General features: G+C 31.7%; 1 protein-coding gene across 4 annotated transcripts in view; it reads right to left on the bottom strand.

The window, feature by feature from the left end:
* LOC140431516 (EH domain-binding protein 1-like) overlaps positions 1 to 21172 on the bottom strand; it is a 95367-nt gene that overhangs the window by 24415 nt on the left and 49780 nt on the right. For all 4 annotated transcript variants that reach the window (XM_072519424.1, XM_072519434.1, XM_072519439.1 and 1 more), the window contains 3 exons: positions 10424 to 10605; positions 7804 to 8006; positions 1568 to 1927 (listed from right to left, as the gene is read on the bottom strand). In XM_072519424.1, the coding sequence (XP_072375525.1) occupies positions 1568 to 1927; positions 7804 to 8006; positions 10424 to 10605 (745 nt within the window). The remainder of the gene's footprint in view (positions 1 to 1567; positions 1928 to 7803; positions 8007 to 10423; positions 10606 to 21172) is intronic.

The following is a 21172-nucleotide window of genomic DNA, read 5'->3' as shown; positions in this document are numbered from 1 at the left end:
TAGTATGTTTAGTTAGTAAAATTTCATTAATTATATTTATATGCTGCGTCTATATTGCGTCAAGTATATTGTGATATTTTGATTTGACATCACTTTTGTTTTATTTAAATTCATTTTTAAACTGATTTTCGCATTTTCTTGTTTAAGTTCCTTTAGCACCTAGTGTATTTTCTCTGTATTGTTACTTATGAGTACTATGTCATCGGCAAATCTTAAGTGGGTGATCGACGTGCGAGCCATAATACAGCGGTTTTAAGAACGACGGTTTTACTCGCGGCTCGTTGGTGCTGATCGACTAGCGAGCAAAACAGTCATTGTCCACCGTCCACAGCTAACATGTCGTGTTCAACTGAAAGTGAAGTTTTATGTTACTTCGCTATAGCATACTACGAAATTAAAAAAAAAAGCGGAGACGCCCTAGATGTTGGGTATTTAAAAGTTTAACATATGCGGTAAGTCGAGTTGTTTTGGTTTTGTATTCTGGCGATGTACATTTCCATAAACAAACACAGTCTCGTAAACAATATATAAATTATAAAAAGTCGTGGCTGAGAGTTCGCATATCCATGATTAAAAACTGATTTTTTCACTTCAACGGTCGCTGAAAACTGGCGGTTTTGCTCGCCAGTAGTGATACACGCGCGATTTTAAATGACGAGCCAAGTAAAAAATAAAACAAACTAACGAGCCACAAGCCAGGCTCGTCGGTATATAAAACAGCGGTATTGCAGTGATACACTGGTGAGCTTTACCGACGAGCCACAAAACCGCAGTTTTACTCGCCTGTCGATCAGGACCTTTTGATCTGTCATCGATTTTATTTCTGCGTTGTTCCCAATTTAACTCTTGATTTAATTCTTGAACACATCTAATACAAGAGTAAATAATTTTGTAGAGATAGTGTCTCGCTGTTCAACTCCTCTTTCCGTTCTTGTTTTGCTTGATGTTAGACCTTCTGCTAGTTTTATTTGCACAGTTGCATTTTCTTATATGTATTTTAGAAGTATTTGAGGTAAGATATTTATTAAGTATCTGGAATCAATTATTGCGTTATTCATTCCTTCTAATACGACCCAGAGTTCTATTAAATCGAACGCCTTATTGTAATCCACAAATGCCAAATGAAGAGGTTCATTGTATTCGTTACACTTTTTGATAAGTGTCTTTATTGTCTACAGGTGTTCTATGGTACTATAATCTTTGCAAAATCCCGCTTGTTCAACACGATGGTAACTATCAAACTTATTATTCTGATAGTCTGTTGGTAATTATTTTGGTAAGCAGTTTGTACGGATGTGGTAACAGACTTATTGGTCTGTAATTTTCGAGTTTGTGCTTTTCTCGTTTCTTGGATAGTCAAAGTACCTGTGCATTTTACCAAGACGTTGGAATAGCATCCCTAAAGAGGCGCTTGTTAATTAAGTTAAGATTTTAACTGATTTTAACTTTAATCACAAACAAGAAGATGATACCATAATTGTTGAAAACTATTAATCCGAAGTTGAAAATTCAATAAAAGTACTACATTGCTATATGATTTTACTATTTACATAAATTATAAACTTACCTGGTGTACTCAGTTTTTGTTGATTCTTTGGCGTCTCAATTTGTTCTATAAACTCCAACGGTTGCAAGTGCAAATTGACATTTTTCTTGACGTTCACCTCCACGATTTTAGGTTTTTCAACTTCTATTACGGGCTTCGGAACATTTATCGCATGAATTTCACTTTCGCCTTCTTCTGCGATCAGTTCCAAATTATCCAAGGTCTCCGTGCACTGTTCGGAGTAAAAGTCTTTTTCATTTGTAACGAAGTCGGTTTCTTTAGGAGGGGGAACGGGAAGCGGTCGAACGGGTTTGTTCATGTCGTTTGTTGGCGAAAACGTTTCGGCAGTCGGAGTTTTTTCGTCGGACAGAATACTTGCCACTGAAATAAAAAATATTTTATTGTAGGAGATTTCTTTAACTTTTTATGAGATTTTGTAGATTCGTACTGGGCAAAAAAATTATACCTATATGTACGTTACTTAGGTATACCTACTTTATATAAAATTAGTATGACCTTATGAAACGCAAAGAAAGGAACAATTATGATTTTTTGATGTTCAAAAAGTTGCGAGTATTGAAAATGTTCACCTGAAGACTTTAATCATGTCATTTGTAATTGTCGTTCTTATAAATACCAGCTCGCATCGCCACGAGACAAAATACTGACTTGACATCCTTTTAGATCGTCTGGAGATCAGGTCGAGATTATAATATTGGCGATGTCGAGCAGAGAACACCGCTCTGTCAATGTAGATGTTTCTCTGATAAGTTTGTGCTTTTATTTTTGATTTTCTTATGGTTTTTTTCTGGTTTATCTCTAGTTATCAAGATGATAATCGTAATAACGTAGTAGCTGAAATGCATAGCAAGCATAAAGTGGTAAATGATAATGGCCAAATGCTAATCAGTTTTGCAATGGAAAAAATATAGTAATGAAGAGCACCTAGTTAGAACAAAAAGAAATAAGACAAAGAAACCGAATTTCGCTAAGTTGTTCGTTCACTGAGCACCTTCAAAAAATGATCGCTTGTTACTTCGATTGTAGTAGACACATCGCAAACTGCATAGACAACGATTATCATCACATTAAGCAGGTGTTAAAACCTTTCAAAATCATGTTTCTGTGATATTAGAGACATCATCTACCATTCTACTTATATACTTACTATAACAGACAATGCATGCACTTATAATACATAAACACATAATACATAGACTCACACAATAATCAGAATTTGATATCATCCTGAGGTTAATGGCATCATCCTCAGAATTGTAAACTAAAAGCATGGCTATATACAGACAAGATCGAGGCCAAATTAGTCAACTGTCAATTTTGAAAACAATTACCACTAAACAACTGTTGAACATCTTACTATTTTTAAAATAATCTTTTATAAAAACGATTTCCACAGTGGAAACAGTCCCATAGTGGTATTTCAATATTTTGAAGACCTTTCAAGTCGCATTTTCGAAACGGAATTTGATTAACAGAAAAACGTTGGACACAAGGGTGTACAACACATGGATGTTTCGTATGTTAAGGACACATTAAAAGAACAAATTACAAAAACAAAATTTTAAATATAAACGAACGCTTTCTTCCTACCCAGCTGACATTCAAATTGCGTTGTAAAATCAGAGTAAAAAATAGGATGATAGTTGAATTATTTGTTTAAATAAATATATATATTAATCATTATTTGTTATCTGAAAGTTTAAACATTAGCAAAAATTTTATTTTCTCATTTATTTGCAAATATCCATCTGTTGTTTTGTCGGCAACAATTGTTTAGTTTAACTTAATTTAACATCTATACGCAGAGTAAAAGTTGAGAGAGTAAACAAACCACATAGCGGCATCAAAGGTTAAGGACCATAAGAACAGTAATAATTATACTGTTTAATATAATATCTACTTTTAAAAAAGCTGTAATTAACAATTAAAAGTCTAGCTATAGTGAAAACGATCCTCCGCATATTAAATAAGCGAAGGATACTAATTTTTTAATTAACTTAATTTTTAAATTAGTCTGAAGTAAAAAACTTGCAAATGGGTATCATTAGCGTGACATGATGGGGTTACTTTTTGAGATTGTCCTTTAAAATGAAATCAGAATAGTAACAAGTTAACAACAATCTTCAGAAAAAGTTTTATCAATAGCATATTTTACATGAATTCATAAAAGAGTTTAAAATTAACTTATTAGCCATTAGTAACGAGAATAGGTTATTCGGTTCTTTCCAATCAAAATCTCAACAAAACAGAATTTCTTAAGGATATTATTTAGAGGTTATTATTTGTTTTACTCGTATTTTTTGCTATTCTGTATCATAAAATACTAATTATAAATATTTTCAATATTTGCTCTAGAACTAGAAGTCAATGTTTGGTTATCAGTTGCATCAATGATTAAGAAGTTTACAAATTTTACAAGAAATGTATACACAATGAATAGATCTCACTGCAATAGTGCAAGTTTAATCCAATCTTACTTATTTCTTCAGCAATGTCATTGTTTAATGAGGGGTAGCGTATCAAATTACACAAGTAAGTTTGTGAACTAGTAGCTTGGTTAATATTTCTTTCGTCTTTAACTTGTACCTAACCGATATTAGGTTGGTAACCTATTTAAATATTATTATTAAAATATTAAAGTATAAAATATAAAACATCAAAATATATATTATTATTTGTTTAACAAATCTTACATTACATGGCACCTTCAAATACTTTACTTAATTATATTTAAGAAGGCCAAAACTATTTCAGCCCCAAAAATTCGTTAACGATAATAAAATGGCGTCTCATGTTTTTCAACATGACTGGTGTTATTGACCTTAAAACTTCGATAAATAATCTACAGACCGAGTTCTTCTAAATTTTGAGCTCTTTCACGAAGGTAGACATAAATTTTGATGTCGATATATGCCCACAATAAAAAAGAATACTTACGTGTAAGAAAATCTGTAGAGCAGGATGATAACTGAATTGTCTTAAGACTTGTCATAGAAAATTCGTAAATTTAAGTATTTCGATTTGGTCAAATTTGGCCTGACAATACCATACATTAATAAATGGGAAATTGTATCCGTACCTATAAGGAATCTTTGCAAGGACAACGATCTCATTATCAAAAACCCATAGTACAAGCTACCAGTCCGAGGAATATACACCTGGAAAGTCCCTAAATATGACGGTGAGAACATAGCAAGAAACCAGATTGATTACATCATTATAAATCTAAGATTCCGTAATTCCATAGTATCGGCTAAAGATTACCCAGGTGCAGATATAGCAAATGACCACAAGCTCACTGAGCACCTTCAAAAAATGATCGCTTGCTACTTCGATTGTAGTAGACACATCGCAACCATTCCTTCTGAGGATCGAAGAACTGCATAGACAACGATTATCATCACATTTAGCAGGTGTTAAAACCTTTCAAAATCATATTTCTGTAATATCAGAGACACATCATCTACAATTCTACTTATATACTTACTATAACAGACAATGCATACACATATAATACATAAACACATAATAGATAGCAAAGATTTCGGATTGAAGTCCAATAGGAAGGAGGAAAAGAGGTAGACCCCGAAGATCATGGAGGGATGAAGTGGACGAGGCCATGGAGACGAGACCTTAGAGATGGAGAATGGCAGAACAGAAAAGACTGGAGACGTTGGCTGAAAGAAGGAAGGCGGCGACAGCTGTAAAAATCCTTATATAGATAGATAGACACATAATACATAGACTCACACAACAATCAGAATTTGCTCTACAAGCTACCAGTCCGAAGAATATACACCTGGAAAGTCCCTAGGTATGACGGTGAGAACATAGCAAGAAACCAGATTGACTACATCATTATAAATCTAAGATTCCGTAATTTCATAGTATCGGCTAAAGATTACCCAGGTGCAGATATAGCAAGTGATCACAAGCTCACTGAGCACCTTCAAAAAATGATCGCTTGCTACTTCGATTGTAGTAGACACATCGCAACCATTCCTTCTGAGAATCGAAGAACTGCATAGACAACGATTATCATCACATTTATCAGGTGTTAAAACCTTTCAAAATCATGTTTCTGTAATATCAGAGACACATCATCTACTTACTATAACAGACAATGCATACACATATAATACATAAACACAATACATAGACTCACACAACAATCAGAATTTGCTCTACAAGCTACCAGTCCGAAGAATATACACCTGAAAAGTCCCTAGATATGACGGTGAGAACATAGCAAGAAACCAGATTGACTACATCATTATACATCTAAGATTCAGTAATTCCATATTATCGGCTAAAGATTACCCCGGTGCAGATATAGCAAGTGACCACAACCTTGTTTTATCAGACATGAAACTCAAACTATAGAAAATAAAAACAGCCATCAAAACACCTACAATTAATCTAAGAAGACTAAAAGAAGCTGATCTCCAGATCTTCACCAACAGATCAAAAAAAAAAATCTGGAGGGCCATACATCCCCTAAAAGCAAACAACGAATAACACAAGAAATAAAGTCATTGATATTGGAAGGGACAAAATATAAAAATAATAACGAACAACAATACAAAAACTTAAATAAAACAATCAAACAAAAAATCAAAGAATATACAAAAAAAAAGAAGTATTGAAAACATAATGGGCAAAACAACAAAATAATTGAAAGTGCACAGAAATAAATAGACGGGAAGAATATATAAAAGAGCTATTTAAAAACGATGAAAGATTGGAGACAATAGAACCAAGAGGTAGAAATGGACCTACAATTACCATAAGGAAAACTGAAAAAGCACTAAAACGTATAAAAAATGATAAAGCCATGGGACCGGATGAAATAACTAACTAAATATAAAGAAAAATAAAGAATATAGAACGATCAGCTTGATAAACCATGTTTTAAAAGTCTCCTTGAGAGTGACACATGAACGTTTCTTGAAAAAAAACTAGACGATAGAATAGCAGGAAACCAACTGGGATTTACAAATACTCATAGAACGGTGTCGAGATGGCAAATGTGACGTATTCATATGTCTATTTGACTTTAAGAAAGCCTTCGACAAAATACAACATAGATGGCTTGCAAACATATTACGGAACACAGAAATAGATGATCATTACAAATTTATACCGATATCAGAAAGCCATAAGAAGAAGAGTACGACAAGGATGTGTACTAGCCCCTCTACTTTTTAATACGTGCTCGGAAGAGATGTTTAAAGAGGCACTAGAAAACATTAATGAAAACATATCATTTAACGGAACACTAGTGAATTATCTTAGATATGCAGACGATACAGTACTCCTTGCGAAAAGAAGAGAAGAGCAGCAAATTCTGGTTGATCGCACTACGCAGTAGTGCCTACTGTGAGAGGTATGGAATGGCTTTGAGTAGTCAGTAAGATTGTCAATTATTAAATAATTACAGGTTAAAATAACTTCTTGTTTTACAATAATCTTTTTTGAAAACGGTTTCCGGATTGGAGATCGAAACGTCAAAATAAAGTAAATGTAATTTTTATTACAACCAATTGTGGTTTTAATCCAAAAAAATTACAATATTTTTTCATATCAAACTTTTCATATTCATTTTTTAAGCACGAAATTATAGTAATATTATTTGCATAATTCATATTTTAAGGTAAAACTTAATCATAAAGTCTGAAAAGGTGTTATTATAGACTCGGTTGATATCAAGTTCTGATCTATCTGTGCATATTGTGGGTTGTGTGTTTTCTTTTGATTGTTGATTAGATGATGTGTATGTCGCTCATGCACACATGGCATATGCTTCAAAACTGAGGCCAAGTACGTCTAACTGCCAAGATTTCTTTTATTTCACCATCAATTGACAATAACATTTATAGGTTATACCAATTTTTCATAATTTTATTTCAGCAATTTAAAAAAAAAAACGATTTCCGTTTTGGAAATTGAAAGGTCAAAAACAAAACAAAAATGTAATTTTTGTTGAAATTTATTCTGGTTTATTACCAAGTATAAAATCTTTAGTAAAAAACATGTCACTAGGAAATAATTTCAGACCCATACTCAAACTGACAGTTTTGAAAGCCACAGTCTCTGCATTTCTTGAAAATATCGATGGAATATTCATTCTGCCACTTTTTATAAAATTCAAATACATGAAAAAAATTAATGGTCGCGGAGAAAATATTTTTACAATATTATTCTGAATATTTCTGTTGCCACTCTCATATACTTACCACTAATAGGTGTACTAGCAAAATCCGATCCAGACAAACTATTCGTCATTAACTGAAGATGTTGTGCCACTTCGTGCATACTGTTTTTCATAACGTTGTCGCTTAATGAAAAATCGTCCTCTTCAACATCTTCTAACGCAGCTATGTCATCGCTATTATTGTTCACAGACATAAGAGAAGCCATTGATTGCATATCCTCGTCCCTGTAACACAAAAATTCGACAATAAAATTATTTTGGTCATGAACGAAACCAGGGAAAAGATAATATTCAAAACTTGTTTAACCCAACTTTAAAGATACTCCACTTTGTAAGAATATCAAAAATAAGTATTTACGAATAATTATTTATTTGTAGAAAACTGGGATAGTAAAAAAGATAACATATTAGTAAATATACAAATAAGACGAGGAGAACAACGATGATCTATCTTGTTGACATTATTATTTTATTTATTTATCTCTATACTAAAAATATTTTTCAAATAACTTAATCTTAAAAACGAAGTAAGGAAAATAATAACCAAAAAAACGTGTATTATGTACAAAGAGGCACTATTTTTATTGGCAAAAATATTTTAGGCATATATTCATATGGAAAAGGCGAAAAGCTCGGGTTCCTTTACAAAAATATTCATATGAAATTTTTTTACATAATCTATTCCATGAGATAGGGTTAGAATAAGGTTCCAGAGGTCGTTCAGGCGAAAAGTTGTTTTTAAAAATGTTTTCTAAATTTTAACAATCAATTTTTTCCGCCCGGGCAATTTTTTTGTTTTTGAATTTTTTGGATCATTCTGAACAAAATAAGTCTCTTGTAGTTTTTTTGTAAACTTGATCGTTTTCGAATTATAAATAATTTAAAACAGAAAAACGCAAAATTATGATTTATAAGACTAAAAAATAAACTAAAAAAAAAAATTTTTGAATTCACCAAGGACCTAAATTCAAGTTCAAAACTTGTTCTATCATTTCTTGATAAGTATTTTGGGTCTATTATATTTTAATAATGAAGCGCTTATGACAGGACGGACGACCGGGCTACGGCTTGTATAAGAGAGAGAGAGAGAAGCGAAGAGAACTTATAGGGCTTGTATAAGAATAAGTATTTTGGGTCTATTATATTTTAATAATGAAGTGCTTATGACAGGACGGACGCTCGGGCTACGGCTTGTAGAGAGAGAGAAGCAAGATCTAGGCACAAATTTGTGTTGGTTTAAATTCTCATTGTATAAATGGGCTGAAACAGAAAAACTAAGAAGAGACCTATTTTGTTCAGAATAATTCTAAAAATTCAAAAAAAAAATGTGTCCGGGTCGAAAAAATTGATTGTTACAATTTGTTAAAAAAACAAGAACCCTATTTTGGGGTATCTCATGAAAGTGATTATGCAAAAAAAATCTCATGGGACTATTTTCCGAACGAACCCGAATTTTTCGCCGTTTAATATCTAATTACGTTTTATAAAAAAGCAAGAGGAATGAAAAGAAGTATATCATCTGATTAAAAAATCTGATTAACAAAAGAATAGAAACAGAAAGTATATATTACACTTGTAGCATTGTTTACAAATTATCTTCGTCGACAGTTATATATTAATAATTGCCAGGCGGTTTATTTCCAAGTTTCGTTTAGAAATTAAGACTATTTTTATAATTCAACTATACTTTTTTTATAAATTTGTTATATATGGACTAAGTAAGTGATTGTAATCCTACCAATACGATTACACTATGTGAATTTTTGATTTTGGCAAATTCTTTGTAAAACTGGGTAGTTGTATTTACCATCGTTATTGTATTACTGCTCAAGTCACATTTTACATTATTATCTCCTTTCACCCAATATGAGAGGTCACTTTTTGGCCTTCTTTTATATATATATATATATATATATATATATATATATATATATATATATATATATATATATATATATGTATATATATATATATATATATATATATATATATATATATATATGTATATATATATATATATATATATATATATATTATAGGAGTTACTCAGGGTCCAGAGCTTCAACGAACTATAAAACGTCAGAGAAGATATATTGAAGGGCCCTTATTGTAACTGCACATTGAGACTCGCGTTACAGAGTATCACATGACGAGGGTCCAATCCCACCCATCTCATCGAATTGAATTCACTTCTTACCTTCTCATCCCATTTTTTTTTCATATAGTCAAATGTTATTGATTATGACTTATCAGTTGCGGTTCAAGTCATGCAGGTCCAGCATTGCTGTTGAACAGTTTATTATCATTTGTACTCACATCCAGCAGTGAAAGTGTAAGGAACCAATGAATTCTAACTATAATGAAGATTACATATTTCGCTGTACACAACATGTAAGAAAAAAAAAGAGAGGAACGCTCAGAGTAAGCTGGAGGTGATGTGAAGATACAGAATCAGAAAAAAAGAGACAAATGACAATCGCTGGGAGCGTAGAGCTCAAGCTAGAATCAAACAAAACCAAATATTTTTATCCATTATAAAGTAGAATTACATGTAAGAACAAATCATGGATAAACTGTAAAAACTAAGGTAAACAAAGTTACGATCAAAGCAATAATAGAAAGTTCTAAAAAGTTTAACTTACGTGGCTTTGCCTTCTCTAAGAAATACGCAAGATAAGGTGCAGTCCAGTTTGGCTCCTGTAATTTTTTTGGTAGTTGGCTTAAAGTTTATTTGAAGTTCCGTTTGTGTTGATTCTACGCTGGCGTACTTTCGCATATTTACGTGTGCAATAGCGAGTTGTCTTCGTTTCCCCGCTGGAGGTACCTACAAATTATAAAAAACAAAAAATGTCAATAAGGCTTCATTGTCTTTACGAAGAGTTATTTATTTCAATTACAATTTATTTTCTTAAATTCAACCTTTCTGTTATGTTATTATGTTTTTATAATTTTTATAATTAGTTCTTCCCTATTTTTAGTGCAGTTCGCACCGCCCCCTTGTCTTGCGTTCCGGGTGCTTCGCTCCCCTGGCTCGTAACGGTCCTGTATACATGTAAGTATGCTTTACATGTACAGTGATATTCGTATACTATTTTTTTGAATTTGGTAAATATTGCATGTTCGTTACACCAGTGGTACCAGAACATCATGGGAAAAGCTAGAAGACATCTCGTCAAGGAAATAGCAAAAATAAAAACTTTAGTATTGAACACTATTTACTCCAACGAAAAAATAGCATCATATTTTAAAGTTTCGAGAGCAACTGTGGACCGTAAAAAGAAAAAAACTTGTCAAAAATTTGGATTTGACCCTACTGTGCAAACAAAAATGTGGTCGAAAAACAATTCAACACCACGAGATGAAAGAAAAATTCGAGATATAGTCTTGGCAAACAGAAAACAACCCCGCAGAAATGACAGCTCTTCGGCGAATAAAGGATCTGGAGTTTTCAACCCACATCACACCAGCTATGAAGAAAAAAAGGCTTTAATGGGCTAAAGATCATAAAGATTGGACCATTGATGATTGGAATCAGATAAATAACGTTACTTAACATCGTTCCTCTTTTATATAGTTTACAGTTGATCAGTCTGTCTAAGATTCTAAAATAATAATAATAATATTCCAGGTTTGATTTTCGGATGAATTTACCGTGCCGATCCTCATAGATAGAGCTGAATTTGTGAGAAGACCTGGAGAAAAATGTAAAGCGGATTATGTTGTAAGGACGGTAAAGCACCTCCTGAGAATTTTGGCGTGGTGTATCATAAGCAGTCGAGGAACTGGTAGACTCTACATTGTCGAAGGAACAATGCTGTATTACCAGTACTTGAGAGTATTGCAAACAAAAATGCTTTCCCAGGTCCAGTAGTGGTTCTCGAATAAGAGTTTCATATTTATATATGACTCAGCGCCTTGTCACAAGGCACAAACTGTTACAAAATTCCTTGCTGACAACCAGATAAAGCTGCTCGACTGGCATGACAATTCACCAGATCTGAATCCAATAGAAAATCTTTGGAAGCTCATGAAGAAAGAAATTTCTAATGAAATTATAACCACAAAGCATCAATTGATCGAGCGTTTAATAGCAATATGGTACAGGAGTGAAACAATTCAATAAAATTGCCAGAAATGCATATAAAGTGTGCCAAGAAGGTGCCAGGCAGTGATTGCTGCAAAGGGTGACACTACCAAGTATTAGGCTTAAGGCATAATTTTAAGTGTTTTCATATAATTACTCGTTCCTCTTTAAATATTTATAAGATTTTAAATCACAGTAAAATAGAATTAAGCACAAAACATGTTTAATAGCTCAATTACATACCATTATTAAATAAAAAGTAAAATTTTATGAGCTGGCTCTAATAATTTGATCATCCACTGTATGCTTATATTATTCCTCTATAATACTAGTAAATAACATTGCTTTCGAAGGGTTGCTTTGTCTGTAAATTTTATACTAATATCTATAGAGTTTAAAAAAGTTTTCTATTTTTATGTTTACTGTTTTCTATGAAACGTTTTCGATAATTTGGATTTTGCTTAGTTCTGTTACGTTTACAAAGAAATGGAGCTCCACAGTTTCATTGTGTCGAAAGCTTTTGTAAGTCCATAACTATTTGATATGCTCGACTTTTTATACTGTGGCTTATCTTCTTTTAATTGTTCAAACACAAATTGATAACTGATAATTTTTTAATCTTGTTTTAAAATCACATTTGATCTTTTTTTAAATATAATTAATTTGTTATTTTAATGATTAATTATACTATAAAAATAATGCAATAAAAAATGTTAATATATAGAATGTTGTGATCTTGTGACCTCAGAAAATATTTAGAAAATAATGAATCACTATCAATCTAATTTTTACAACTAATTTGCATAACTCTGTTTTTACAAATATGTAACAATTTTTAAACAATTAAACCAGAAAACAGAGACCACTTTGAGATTCAAGATTTAAGTAGATAGAGTAACTATCAAACAAGAAATAAAATTAGTAGTTAGGTATAGAACTATTAACTTTTGCAATCTTGAGGTGGAAGTTCGAGAACAAGTAATAAGAACAGTAGAAATGGAGGGTACAGACTTTAAACAAAACATTAGCTATGATAAGTAACATCAAAAATAAAAAAAAAATTAACACAGGATACTTCATAAAAGAGGTCCGAAAATGCTTTTTTTTATAGACAGAGAAAGAAGCAAAATCATAAAGCTGGATTTATAGTTTGACGGACTGTAAACGTAGACGCACTGGAAAAAGATCAACATAGAATTTTGTGTAATCTTATTTATAAATGAACGTAAACGCATGACGGAACGCAAGTGAGACGCACTGGAACCGAAGAGTTGGCCAACTTTCATCTCTTACAGTGCATTACTTGCGTCGGGCCAATCTTCTTCTTCTTTTTATATAGACATGACTCTGCCTGTTTTTCAATGTGCCTCCAGTAAGTTGTCGTTCCATCGCTTTCGTGGTCTTCCTACTGATCGTCTTCCTATTGGGGAACCGTCTCTTGCCGTCTTTACTACTCTACTACTGGCCAATCATAAGGAAGAATTTTGTGCTGTTAACCAAAGTGGCCTCCCCTTCATTTTGTAAAGTTGTTTATCAACATATTCGATTTTTGTTGATTATTTGTTAATGGACGGTAAGTTAATAATTTATAAAATATTAATAATAAATAATAAAACGATATCATATTATCATGGTCACCAACTCTAGCCACTGTTTCTACTCATGCGCAAAAATTCCACTCCGTCGATTTATAAATTGAGATAATATTTACAGTACGTTTATTACGTCTCCAGTGCGTCTACGTCTACAGTCCGTCAAACTATAAATCCAGCTTAAGAGTATTGGTATTGTGCTGCCCCCTTCCAAAAATACCATATTCGACACAAATTCGATCATTTTTTTATATTTGGACAAAAAATATTCTCAATATATGTTGTTTCATCTCTTTTTTCAAAATTTCATCCAGGTTTTGGTTGTTGAATTTTAATAATTATTTATTGTATAATATTTATTGTGTAATATAATATGTAACCGTTATACGGGGTTGTAATATATGTAACGGGTATGCCAAAGGAAGCTGGATGGTCGAATATTTCCCGAATTTTACATTGGATCGAAAAACTGAATAACATGCTGTCAATATTTTTCAAAAATGTATCGAATGAGACCACAGACCACCTCTTGTGGTGGGGCGGGGGCAACTCGTGAATTATTAAACGGGAAGCCCCATTGTTTATTGAAGATTTGGATTTCTAATGCAAAAATAAGTAACTTTTATTCGTTACACTTTTTCGAATTGTTGATAGATCGCTTTATAATCCGAAAAATACGATTTATCCTGATACCATAGGAGAATTATGGAAACTATATTATATGTCGAGAAATACATTGTTAAATAAAAAACCAAAATAGAGGTGATTAATATTTTTCAAAAATCTATCGAATGCCACCAAACACGACTCCTCGCGACACGAAAATGTGTTTTTTTGTTTGTTTTTATAGTTTTATTATATATATGCATATTATATATATGCATATTATATATATATATATATATATATATATATATATATATATATATATATATATATATATATGTATATTACCAATATATATACTACTTTTTTCACTTTTGTACATTTATTTTTTGTTTTATTCACACAAAAAATTCAAAGGTCTAATTTATCCTATCCATATCTGAAACGTTTTTCTTTTTCACCATACCAGTTGAGGGTTAAACCATTTTTTTTTTAATTTTCGGTTTTTTAAATACGAAATCTACAGTGGCCCGGAATATTTGATAATCCGGCAACTAGTAGGTTCCGTATGTATCTGATCATGATCATCATCCAGATGTCAGTAAAGTGAGAGTTTACACTTTGGGGATTCCCTTGTTACATCATGTCCCTATTACATCATTGCGAGTTTCGCATTGAAAGGTATTGACCTGTTATAGATATTAACCTGTTATTGTTTTAAATTAATTTTTCTCTTAGCGTTGCTTCGTTTTATAATAAGTTGTTTAAAATTAAGCGACAAATTTTCATCTTAGTCAAGGGATGTATTATTAGGAAGAACAGAAAGAGCGATCGCAATTTGATTGAGGAACTAATCCAAAGAAGAATTCCTGTAAGTGATTATTTAATCCAGGAAAAAGCTCTTCAGTTTTAGTGAACCAGTCAGAGCCACCAACTTCCACTTCCCAAGGTTGTAAAGACTTTTCAGCTAGCAAAGGATGGCTAACCGGGTATATAAAAAGAAATGAACTTCATAATATCAAGATTACAGGAGAGAGTATAGCAGCAGCAAAAATATTTTCACAGGAGCTAGCGAAAATTATTGAAGATGGGGACTATTGTGCCGAACAAGTATTTAACGCTGATGAAACGGGACTGTATTGGAAAAAAATGCCTAACTGCACTTACATCGCAAAGGATGAAAAACTGCAAGTGGACATAAAGCAAGTAAAGATCGATTAAGAACATTATTACTTTGTAGCAATGGATCAGAAGATCGGATGTTGAAACCACTCTTAATAAATAAATCTCTTAGACCACGTGCTTTAAAAGGCAAATATTTAAAACAACTGCGAGTGCATTGGATGGCTTAAAAGAAAGGCTGGGTGACAACAGTTACTTTTACAGAATGGTTCAATAATTGCTTCGTGCCAAAAGCAGAAGACTATATGAAGGAAAAATCTATCGATTTTAAAGTTTTATTAATTATTGACAATGCAGCAGGTCATCCACACTTAAAACATTCAAAAGTTCAAATAGTATTTCTTCCGCCCAATACAACAAGCCGTATTCAGCTATTAGATCAAGGCACAATTGCAACGTTTAAAAAGTATTACATAAAGGCAAAAATCTGCTTCCGGTCAAATAAGACCAAGAACTTTAAATGCCTTTTGGAAAAGGTTTGGCTAGTTTGTGTAACAAGCAATGAAAACATTCACACTATCAGATGAAATAATTAATTTGGCAGAGATGGTTTTCATACCTTCAGCCACAATGACATAGATTGCGACAATTGCTTGTGGATGATGCATTAAGTGACCATGACATAATTAACCAAACTTTAGATTTAGCTTTAGATGGCGTCGTGAGTCTAAAAGATGATAATGATGAGGAAGAAACCAACCCCCACCACTGCCAAATTAATTCGAGAAAGTCTTTTTTTTTTCGATCTTATTAATGACCCCAATTCTGAACGAGCTCTTAAATTATAACGTGAGCTGCAGAACTGCATGTCAGGATATCGTGAGCTACATAAAAAATTACTAGCATCATCATCGCAAAGTTAAATTACTGATTATATTCTCAGAAAAGGAAGAGCTACACAGAACGAGAATGAAGTTTGAGAAAATCCATCGCCTTTACCGCAAATATCTATTGCAGAGACAGTGTCTTGCTTCTGACGATGAAGATGATTTTGAACCACTTCGCGAACGGTGCAAACCATTATCAGACAGAGATAATGATTAAAAATGTAAATTTAAAACTATATGTACCTATTACTTTCCCATAAAATAAAATTAATCAAGTTTTTAATACAAGTTTTTTTAAGCTTTTGTATGAATTTTTTTCAAATATTCGAAGTAATTTATCATGCAGCCTATTTCTTATAATTTCTGCAAATTTTTTTGTTTTTGTCTTGGTTTTATGTAATTTTAGAAGGCTACGGAATGTATCCCTACTTTTTTTAAGGCAAGTAATGTCTTTTTTTATGTGATTTTTTTATATGTGCTTTTCTATGGAACGTATCCAACGTATAAAACGAGACCTCACTATATATATACAGTGTGGAAACCATTTATGGAATAAAATTGTTTGTGTTCTTATACAAAATAATAAAAAACTATGGGACACGTTAACTTTTAAATTTAAATGTGCGCTTTTTAAACATAAATTTAAATGTACAGAGTGATCCACGCAAGTCTGGCATAGTCCATAATCCTTATTTTTAATGAAACACCCTGTATATTTTTATGTTTTTAAAAGATTCTTAACAACCTGATTTCAACGAAGTATATCATGTAGGGTCTATAATGAATAATACATATCTGTCCAGATAGTCTGTGAATTAAACTAAATCAGTAAATAATGCGGATTGTTATCAATCAGTTGTTGGTGTGTTGACATTTTACAATAAAATAATAAATTCCTAATTAAAAGCTAATTTCTTGCAGAAATGAAAAATGAAATATTTAACTAAGACCCACCGAATTGAGATTTTAATGATGATCGGTTACGGGGAGAATTGTAGAAGTCAAGTTGAAGTAGCAAACTTATTGAATCAGAGGTATCCTCAGTTGTCTAATATTGCACAAGGTACTGTGTCTAAAATTTATGCACAATTCAGAGAACTTGGACATGTCAAACCATTAAAAAGAAAAACGAACTTCATTGAAGATGAGGTGAAAGTGGATATTTTGTTAAGTGTCGCAGAGAATCCAACGTCAAGTTCACGTCAAATTCCAAGTCAAAATAATGTGAGTCACACAACTGTCCTAAGGTGTCCCAATGAAGAAAAATTTCATCCATATAAATTGACTTTTGCGCAGGAGCTAACAGAAGACAATCCAGATCTTAGAATGGATTTCTGCGAAAGAATGATGAGTAAAATTAACACAAATGAAATAGCTCTTGGCACAATTCTTTTTTCTGATGAATTAACATTTATATTGAACGGAGAGGTAAACCAACAAAACTGTAGATATTAGTCAGCGGAGAATCCTCATTGGATGCGTGAGACTCAGTATCCTCAAAAGTTAAATGTTTGGGCAGGTATTATAAGAGATCTTATTATGGGTCCTATATTTGTAGATGGTAATTTGACAGCGGAAAAACAGCTAACAGACGATGCTCTTCCTCAGTTGGCTAACTTATATCCAAATCCAATAGATCCAACCCTACTGCATGAAACTGTCTGGTTCCAGCAGGACGGTGCAACACCCCATTATGCTTTAATGGTGAGAAATTACTTGAATGAAATCTTCTTCAATAAATGGATTGGACAAAATGGTACTATTGAGTGACCAGCTAGGTCGCTAGATCTTACGCCTTTGGATTTTTTTTCTGTGAGGTTATCTCGAGAACAAAGTATATGCAATACAACCAACTAGCATTGAAGACTTCAAAGAAAGGATAACTACAGAAATACGGAATATTTCACCTCAAACTTTAAACAAAGTTCGGGACGAGTTTTAAAGGAGACTGTGTTATTACCAACAACAAGGTGGAGAACATTTTGAGCATTTATTTTAATGTAATCCAATCAATTACCTCGGGTATTCTATGAATTAATTGTCTTGAAGAAAATTATATTTAATTTCAAAATTTCACCTTGTATTATTCATAATAGACTCTACATGATATAGCTCGTTGAGATCAGGTTGCTAAGGAGCTTTTAAAAACATAAAAATATACAGGGTGTTCCATTTAAAATACAGATTATGGACTATGCCAGACTTGCGTGGATCACCCTGTACATTTAAATTTATGTTTAAAAAGCGCACATTTGAATTTAAAAGTTAAAGTATCTCAACGTTTTTTATTATTTTCTAAAATAAGGACACAAACAATTTTATTCCATAAGTGGTTTCCACACTGTATATATATATATGTATATATATATATATATATATATATATATATATATATATATATATATATATATAACTAAGGTACACTCGAAGAGTGGTGGGTTTTTCGGTCAAAGTGGAGAAATAAAAGACAAAGACGATGGCTACTTCATCTATTTATTGAAGACGTTTCGCTTTCTGCTCAGAAAGCATCATCAGTTCATCTAAAAAGAACAATATGAAACCAAACATCCATAGAGAAGTTATAACCAAAGTGTGTTACCTTACAAAGACATGTAGCAGTCAGTGATGTTAAAAATATGAAAAAGCTTACAAAGCTGGACATTCAGAGTTAACGTTGTATATAACAATTAATTGAAACTAGGTAAAGTTTGCAATTTGACAAAATTAGCACAGCAAAAGAACATGTGATAAAAATACATGTATATATAAAAAAAAATTTTATAAAAACTTAGTAAAAAACATTAAGGTTTATTTTAAAGTGTAAAGAACTAGAAAGATCATTAGATTGCACTTCCAACAAATTTATTTAAAAATTATATTTTAATTTTAACTTTAGGTAACATTATAAGTTATTAAAGATTAATAGTAATAAAGAAAAAAAAATGAAGTTACCAGTCTTTAGCTTACTGAGGCTGAGCTTACTTATATATATATATATATATATATATATATATATATATATATATATATATATATATGTTTTATATTAGTCTTCTGTTTACATTTTTTACAACTTAAAATAACATTTTCATTTTAACTCATTTATTTCAAGTTTCAGTTTACTTATATAATAAGATTTCTATAATCGTTGAACTGTTGGGCATAAATCTGAAAGGAAACAAAATTGACAAAGTAAAATCGTTACTCATAGATTACATCCCAAAACGATAAATCATATCCATAACGAAAACTACGCGAAGTGATCATTTTTAAAACATGCACCAATAAATTATGTTCCTATTTTTAGCTAGACTATTCTTTGTATTGATGTTATGTATGATTTATTATAGCAGTTTTCAGATTCGTATTGAAAAAGCACTTTCAGCCGAAATGCCTGTTAAATAAATAAACAACAAAACGTCTTAAATATATCACAATGTAACTAAAGGTACAGTCATCGACCTTTGTAAAATAGCCAATGCTTAAAAATAAGTTGACGACTGATATTTTCGCGATAATTGCTTGCAAAGTTGTGAACAAAACAAATTTCTTCAGCTTAATGTAGCTTCTGCGTAGTTAGACAACAGATTAAATCGCTCTATTTATAAACAATATTATCGGTTTATTATTTGCGCCGACATCTTCCGATAAGTTAAATGTCCGTTTATTTACTATAATATATTTTATTGCAAGCTGGCATGCAGAAGATCAATAATCAATATATTTCTGAAGTTATTTTTCATGTGGAATTTTACATTAAAATTATTATGTATTCTGGAAATTAACCACAAATATAATCAGAAATATTTAATTTTTGATTATTTCCATTCCCAGTTTAAAAAATACACAAATTTGCTTTGTTTTTTTTGTTACCTGTTTGTTTTTTACTTGTAAATAAAAAAAATCTTGTAATAGTTTTATTGTATCGGCCTCATTCATTTAGACAACTAAAATTTATAGACTTTAAAGTAGAAGCAAAGAATATAGACACTGCTCAAAATGATCAAATCTTACTAAAAGTCGTATCAGTTTTTTTGGGAACCAGCTGTACAATACTTTTTACAATGTGGGCGTTTGTCTAAACGTACAGCTGAGAATATTAACTATGTTCGAAATGCCCTAGATCACAACCCAGAACATGTATTTCAGTAGTGGCTCAACAAACAGATTTATTACACGGCACATGTGAACTTAAAAAAAAAAGATTTAAAATATAGAGCTTAGGAATTGCAATGTTTTCAGGAGCTGCTTCTCGTAGATTATCAAAGAAGAGTCAATGGTTCAATAATAACCTAAACAATAATGATATCTTTAATATAGTCCTCTTTGAAGGGATGAATGGGAGTCGAATAAAATGAATTTCATAATGGCAGATCAATGCCATTGATACAGACGGCTCTAAAACCGATGAAGAAGTTGAAGCTGAAATATACGGAGGGAAACCAAGGCTAAGCCTTAGTGAAAGTTTTGTCTTTTTACTCTACTATCTTCCAAGCGGAAATTTATGGTATATATATATATATATATATATATATATATATATATATATATATATATATATATATATATATATATATATATATATATATATGTGCCTGTAGGAACTAATCATGAGGAACTGCATGGAAAAATATATAAAAATTATATCTGATATCCAGAAGGGATTAAAAGCACTGGAATTGAATCGGATCGACTCCAAAATAGTTCGGAATTGTCTTCAGAATCTAATTCGGATCAATACTGGTATTGAAGGGAATTAAAAAGCGGACCTAAATGCCAGGGAAGGACAAAAGAAACATTCATTTATAAATGCCAGGGGAGGGCAAAAAACAAACAAATATAAAAAATTAATACAACGTGAATATAATTGCGACGGATCGTCACGACACCAACTGTTTCGTGTCGTGACTGTCCGCTCTTCATTTTACTAAAAAGAAAAAGTAATACAAGGCCCGTATAAAAGCTTCGCTTCAAAAAATCAAGCATTCGATATTTTATCCATTAGTAGAATATAAATTAGAATCAGTCGCATAAATTCAGTATAAGAAATATTAAAACAAACGTAAATATACATAGTATGTTTAGAAAAAAAAAAACAGC

This window comes from Diabrotica undecimpunctata, chromosome 1 (assembly GCF_040954645.1).
Source record: "Diabrotica undecimpunctata isolate CICGRU chromosome 1, icDiaUnde3, whole genome shotgun sequence".
In the NCBI taxonomy this organism is placed as follows: domain Eukaryota; kingdom Metazoa; phylum Arthropoda; class Insecta; order Coleoptera; family Chrysomelidae; genus Diabrotica; species Diabrotica undecimpunctata.
The sequence above is the reverse complement of the archived record's forward strand: the minus strand, read 5'-3'. Positions and strand labels throughout refer to the sequence as shown.